At 37.6% G+C, this 6,711-nt stretch overlaps 1 protein-coding gene across 1 annotated transcript; it reads left to right on the top strand.

The window, feature by feature from the left end:
* Positions 1-419: 419 nt before the first annotated feature.
* On the top strand, positions 420-6,376 carry LOC101894942 (coiled-coil domain-containing protein 43). The gene is made up of 3 exons (XM_005189684.4): positions 420-803; positions 874-1,092; positions 6,022-6,376. Exons 1-3 carry the CDS (start codon positions 642-644, stop codon positions 6,289-6,291), a joined length of 651 nt encoding a protein of 216 aa, XP_005189741.1. The 5' UTR covers positions 420-641; the 3' UTR covers positions 6,292-6,376.
* The last annotated feature ends 335 nt before the right edge of the window (positions 6,377-6,711 follow it).

Genomic DNA, 6,711 nt, shown 5'->3' with positions numbered 1-6,711 from the left:
CTTCTTGCTCAATTCCGAAGAAAAATGGTCCAATTATGCCCCTAGACTACAGTGATTCGCAATGTATACGCGCTGGTTTTCTTTGACCTAAATGCCTTGTTACCATATAAAGCTGACGATGTCATCTTCTTCTAAGATTCGTACGCGTATACATAACCATGTCCATTCAGCGGAAGGAAAAACTAGTTATCTTTCACAAAAAAAGAGCTGTTTGAAAAAAAAAGATAGATTGCGGGCCATTATCATTTTATTCCTTAAAATTATTTTGTAAAAATATACGTTTACCAACACTGAACGGATCGAACCAAACTTAACTAAACATATGAGCGCCATCTGTACAAAATCCCCCACACTGTCTCACAATTTTCATTTACGGGGAACAGCTGTTATCATCCATTTGACATTTTGACAAAATGTCAAAACAATTCTCAGTGAAGTGTCACAAAAAAGGCCGAAAATACCAAAAATAGAATTATTTGATTGGAATTGCAACATTCAAAAAGAAAAACGAAAAACGCACACAAATAGAAGATACATAAATTAAATAACTCATTCACCCTCACATAAAATACAACAAAGATAAACCATTTGTTACTTTGTACAGTATTAGGGAGCAGCTCTGCAAAGGAATCTAACAACAAATGGCCACTACCACCGAATTCGCCACATGGCTAAATCAAAAACTAAAGGAACTGAATACAGACGAATCTGTATTTGGTAGCTATATTACAGGTATACTCGAAGACGATGATAGTCTCGAGGAGAAGAAGGAAGCATTGGAGGGTATTTTAAGTGAGATATTGGTAAGTTACTTGTATGGCATTGTATTGTGTTGAGGGTGAATAATTTGAGATGATTTATTTCTCCCTTAAGACTGATAACATTGCAGAATTGATTGAGACCATACTAGACAAATGGAAAGCCTGTTCGAATAGCCAAGATGATGAGAAAAATAAACCGCCCAAAATAGATGTTGATGAACAGTTGGTCAAACTGTTGGAATCAACCAAAGTTCAAGCTGTCGTCAAGGAGCGACAATACACCGAGGAGGAGAAGAGAATACGTGAACAAATTTTAGCACAATATTCACAGGTAAAATGAAATCAACCTATTTGATTTATCTATCGCGCTTTTTAAGACAGATCAATTCAAAAGAAGTTTTTATAACACGCCTTTTCAAGTTGCCAGGAGTTTTTAGAATCTATGATTATCAGGTTTAAAATTGCAATCACTTGCGGGGTGCTTTTTGGCCAACTAAGTTTTTCACTTTGAGCAAGTGATGGGGTATTAAAAACTGCATACTACATTGTAGTCTACACTCCTGGTGTCATATGTATCGATATCTCTTGTAGTTGCGAAGATGTTAGTGTTGCAAATAATGAAATTGAGATTTTCTCCACTAATATGTATCTAACCTTTATAGCTTTGTAGTTCCGAAGATATTGACTTTTAAGTCGAACTCCGGCTACTTCCAAAATTTATACAATTTGAGAAACTACCGATCGCGTAATCGGCGTAGGACATATTCCAGCTGAAAAAAGTCAAGCCCCAGCAGAAGGCCTGCTACTTACAAAAATGCAATGTTAAGAAAAACTATGGATCGCGGAGCCGGTGTTGGACATACCCCAGAAGAGAAAATCTTAAGCCCCGGCCAAAGGCCGGCTACTTACAAAAGGTTAGATACCTATTAGTGGAGAAAATCTCAAATTCATGATTTGCAACACTAATATCTTTGGAACTATAAGAGATATCAACACACTTTGGAAAGGCAAGAGTGTAGGCTATAATGTAGCTTGTAGATTTTATTATCCCATAACGGGACAATTTCCAAACTTTTAGGGGTTTTTCGGAGCAAGTTGAGTTTAGGGGCTATGCTCGGATCATTTTGAAATTTTTACCGCAGGTAGGTATTTGTAACCTGATTACGGCAATGTAATTTTTTTGTGGGGGAAATACCCGGTTACCCGGTTATTCGACCCAAAAGTTCGAATACAACATCCGGTTTGTATCCGGTTCTACGTAACCGATATCAATAAAATGGGTATCATTTGAAAGCTTATGAAAATACCTATCCAACAAGTGGTCATATGACGGGGTTGCTGGAACCGGTTTCGGAGAAATTTAGGAAAATTTGCATTTTTTGTATGAGTACTTTTTGAAAAACCTATAAAAACTCGAAAATGGACCCATTATAGGGTCTTAAAATCTATACACTATATTATAGCTAACACTATTGCCTTTCCAAAATGGTGTCATATGTGTTGATATCTTTTGTGGTTCCGTGGATATAAGAGATAGAATTCATTAAATTATATTTTTCTCCAGTCTAGATGCATTTGACTTTGACCTTTATAGCTTTTTTAAGCAACCGGCCTTCGGCCGGGGCTTAAGATTTTCTCCTCTGGGGTATGTCCAACACCGGCTACGCGATCCATAGTTTTTCTAAAAATTGTACATTTTGTAAGTAGCCGGCCTTCGGCCGGGGCTTAAGATTTTCTCCTCTAGGGTATGTCCAACACCGGCTACGCGATCCATAGTTTTTCTAAAAATTGTAATTTTTGTAAGTAGCCGGCCTTCGGCCGGGGCTTAAGATTTTCTCCTCTAGGGTATGTCCAACACCAGCTACGCGATCCATAGTTTTTCTAAAAATTGTAATTTTTGTAAGTAGCCGGCCTTCGGCCGGGGCTTAAGATTTTCTCCTCTGGGGTATGTCCAACACCGGCTACGCGATCAATAGTTTCCTAAAAACTGTAGTTTACGAAAGTAGCCGGCCTTCGGCCGGGGCTTAAGATTTTCTCCTCTGGGGTATGTCCAACACCGGCTACGCGATCCATAGTTTTTCTAAAAATTGTAATTTTTGTAAGCAGCCGGCCTTCGGCCGGGGCTTAAGATTTTCTCCTCTGGGATATGTCCAACACCGACTACGCGATCCATAATATTCTAACAACACCAAATTAAAAACAAAGCAGATTAACAAGAACGTTAAACCCGACACAAAACTTGGGTTCACTCAAACTGCTTTCATAAGTAACGACTTTAAAAGTCAATATCTTCGGAACTACAAAAGATATCAACACATGTGACACCATTTTGGAAAGGCAATAGTGTTAGCTATAATATTGTGTATAGATTTTAAGACCCTATAATGGGTCCATTTTCGAGTTTTTATGGGTTTTTCAAAAATTACTCATACAAAAATGCACATTTTCCTAAATTTCTCCGAAACCGGTTCCAGCAACCCCGTCATATGACCACTTGTTGGATAGGTATTTTCATAAGCTTTCAAATGATACCCATTTTATTGATATCGGTTACGTAGAACCGGATATAAACCGGATGTTGTATCCGAACTTTTGGGTCGAATAACCGGGTAACCGGGTATTTCCCCCACAAAAAAATTATATTGCCGTAATCAGGTTACAAATACCTACCTGCGGTAAAAATTTCAGGTCAATCCAAGCATAGCCCCTAAACTCAACTTATGCCGGTTTTTCAAAAAGTACTGGTATGAAAATATATATTTTCTTGCATTACTGCGGAACCGCCTTCGAATGACACCCATGATATGGGTTTTGTAGAACCGGATAAATATCGTATGTTGTATCCCAAACAGTTAACCGGATATTTCCCCACGAAAAAACTACTATCCCTTAATCAAGTTAATAATACCTACCTGTGGTAAAAATGTTAACATGATCCGAGCTTAGCCCCTAAACTCAACTTGCTCCCATTGATTTCATCCTACAACTTTTTTTTACATAGCAGATCTTCAATCCTCTCTACCTCTTCTTCGTCCTCCATAATCTATCGTAGTCAGCACCACTATTATCCCAATTTGGCGATACCTGATACTAATACCACGATTCTTAAACAAGACCTACTAATTGATAGAAGGGAGGAGGTTTTTATTCTCGAGATTGACGGTAAAATGGTCTTGGATACGTTGCAACCGGTTTCCAAGCGCCAGCTCTTTTAATGAGCAAATTAGGCGGCGGTTTGCGTTTCATCGAAAGGTAAATCAATCGACTGGGAACCACCTCGAGCTAGTTCGTCCAAGTCTCCTCGAGTCCAAGTCTCCTCTGTAGTAAATGTGATCATATATTGATGAAAAAGTGAAAGAAGGAAAGGGGGTTTTGGGGTGGGAAATTCGTTCCGTACAATTTCCCACACCGATAGCTCACTTCTAGGTGTCTCTCGATTACCTTTGGTATCGCAGACTCGAAGGCTGTCAAATAATGGCCAGTTAATTTGATTTTTTTGTCAATATGGAGTGGAGATACCATTAGGGATTTCCAATACCAAGGCATCAAAAATCATATGCTTTCCCAACCTTAATATCCGTTCAATGGGAACAATTGGTTAAATGGGGTTCATATCTTCGAATCTCCTCATGTGCCGGGGCTTCAATCTGATCTGAGGAAATTCATTCTCGAAATTTTGTTTGCCTTAGTTATCGGACCGGATGCAAAAGCGGAGGAATAAAACGGTGTTTTTCAACTGCTTTCGCTTTTCTATATATAGGTAGTCTGAGAGAGAAATTCGTTCCGCATCATTTTATACACCGATAGCTCACTGCTGGGTGTCTCTCGACTGATACCGCAGTTTCGATGGTTGCCAAAGAGTGAAATATTCGCGTCTACTTTAAATCAATGTGGAGTTTTCAAAAACTCTTGGAATTTCCAAGACTAAGGAGTCAAAAATTATATACTTCTCGGGCGGTTCGATGTAAACAATTGGTGAAATGAGGGTTCATCTCAAATTTCGAAAGTTCATTTAGAAGAATGACCAGTTCATTTGAAGTCATTGTGGAGTTCAAAGGTAGATGTGCGTCTTCTCAGAAATCCTTAGGGGTTTCCATGACCTAAACGTCAAAAATCATTTGTTTCCTCAGCTTTCATATCTGTTCGATGTGAACAATTGGTGAAATGAGGGTTCATCTCAAATTTCTTCATGTGGCTGATTTTCAATCTGATCTTCGGAAATTCATTCTCACAAATTTTATATGATCTTATTTTTCGAAAAAGCGGAGAAAAGAAATGGGGTTTTCCTTGATTTTCTTTTCTATGTATAGGTTTTGGGAGTGGGAACATCGGTGGGTACAATTTCCTACATCGATAGCATAGCAGTTTCGAAGTGTTTCAAGGAATGAACAGTTCATTTCAATTTTGAATCAATGTGACGTTCATAAATATGCATTTTTATTCCAGAAACCCCTAAAGATTCATAGAATTAAGACATCAAAAATTCAATCTCAGAAATTGTATATGGTCTTTGTCATCCAAATAGGCGGTGTAAAGAAATGGGGGTTATCCCTTGATTTCCGTTTTTGTACGTAGAGGTTATGGGTACAATTTTCCACATAGATAGAGTACTGAGTCTCTCGACTTCCGCTGTTTCGAAGTTTGTCAAAGAATAAACAGTTCATTTCAATTTTAAATCAATGTGGAGGTCAAAAATAGTCCTGTTACTTCCCAGATACCCCTAGGGATTTTCAAGGCCAAGACATCGAAAATCATATCAATTCATGTTTGGTCAAAAAAGCGTTCATCTCAAATCTCTTTATGTGGCTGGTCTTCAACCTAATCTTCTGAAATTCTGTCTCAGAAATGTTATATGGTCTTTGACATCCAAAAAGCGGAGAAAAGATATGGAGTTCTTCCTTGATTTCCATTTTTGTACATATGGGTTGTGTACCATTTCCTTCATCGATTGCGCAATGTGGGGGACAGGAGAAGTTGTCAAAGAATGACTAATTAATTATCACTGTAGAATTTACATCTTTTTTCTAGAGACCATCAGAAGCATTATTTCTGTGTTGTAAATTGAAGCATCGCTGTCCTTCAATGTTTCTCCTCTCTCTACTTCTACAGAGAGTATTGGAGTATTGTGATTTCCCTGAATACATATGAGGGAATAGAAGATAAATAGGACCAAATTGAAGTTAGAAATATTTACTTCTTTACGATTCAATTTCATTTTGTATAAAATCGTATTAAAATCCTTTCTCCTCTTTCCTCCTAGACTGAAGTCTCCGACGATGACTACGAACCTGCTCAATCCGATGAGGAAGGCGACAAACACGCCGGCGGAGGTGGTGGCGGTCTAACCGGCATCGAGCGCAACACAAATGCCCAGGATGTTCAAAATCTTATCAAAGAGAAACGGGAACAGGCCCGTCTAGAGGCAGCGGCAAAGAAACAAAAAGACAAAGAAGACCGTGAAAAACAAAAACAAATGCGCGAAGAAAAGAAGGAAAAAAGAAAAACGGTTAAGGGAGAACGCAGACGGTAGCATGTGGGCGCATAAGGTATTTGATACGACGTTTTTTTGTACCAATTATATCCTCCATTCAACATTTGGTAGATTGTATTAAGAACATACGAAAAACAAAACAAAAACAAGAAATTAAGAAAAACAGAAATCAACAACAGAAATCTTTCTCCAAGAAACGAAAAAAAAAAACAAAATATTTTTTAATAAATTATTGATGTGTTACATTAAATGAAGCAATATGCAAAAATAAGGGCATTTGATAATTTTCAGAAGGAATACAAACAGGAACGATGCATTTTTGAACTCATTATATGTAAAGGTATGTATGTATTTTCGTCAGAGCAAAAAGAGAAAACAATGAGTTTTTTAGATAATTTTCTAAATTATTAGTTTAAGAATTAAAATTATCTATTTTACAGAAACAAAAAACAAGTTTGT

Source organism: Musca domestica, unplaced genomic scaffold, assembly GCF_030504385.1.
Source record: "Musca domestica strain aabys unplaced genomic scaffold, Musca_domestica.polishedcontigs.V.1.1 123, whole genome shotgun sequence".
NCBI lineage: Eukaryota > Metazoa > Arthropoda > Insecta > Diptera > Muscidae > Musca > Musca domestica.
The sequence above is the reverse complement of the archived record's forward strand: the minus strand, read 5'-3'. Positions and strand labels throughout refer to the sequence as shown.

Coding starts and splice junctions, on each gene's coding strand:
- LOC101894942 (XM_005189684.4), top strand. CDS start 642: ATGGCCACTACCACCGAATTCGCCACATGGCTAAATCAAAAACTAAAG. Junction 804..873: donor GTATTTTAAGTGAGATATTG/GTAAGTTACTTG, acceptor TTCTCCCTTAAG/ACTGATAACATTGCAGAATT. Junction 1,093..6,021: donor TTTTAGCACAATATTCACAG/GTAAAATGAAAT, acceptor CTTTCCTCCTAG/ACTGAAGTCTCCGACGATGA.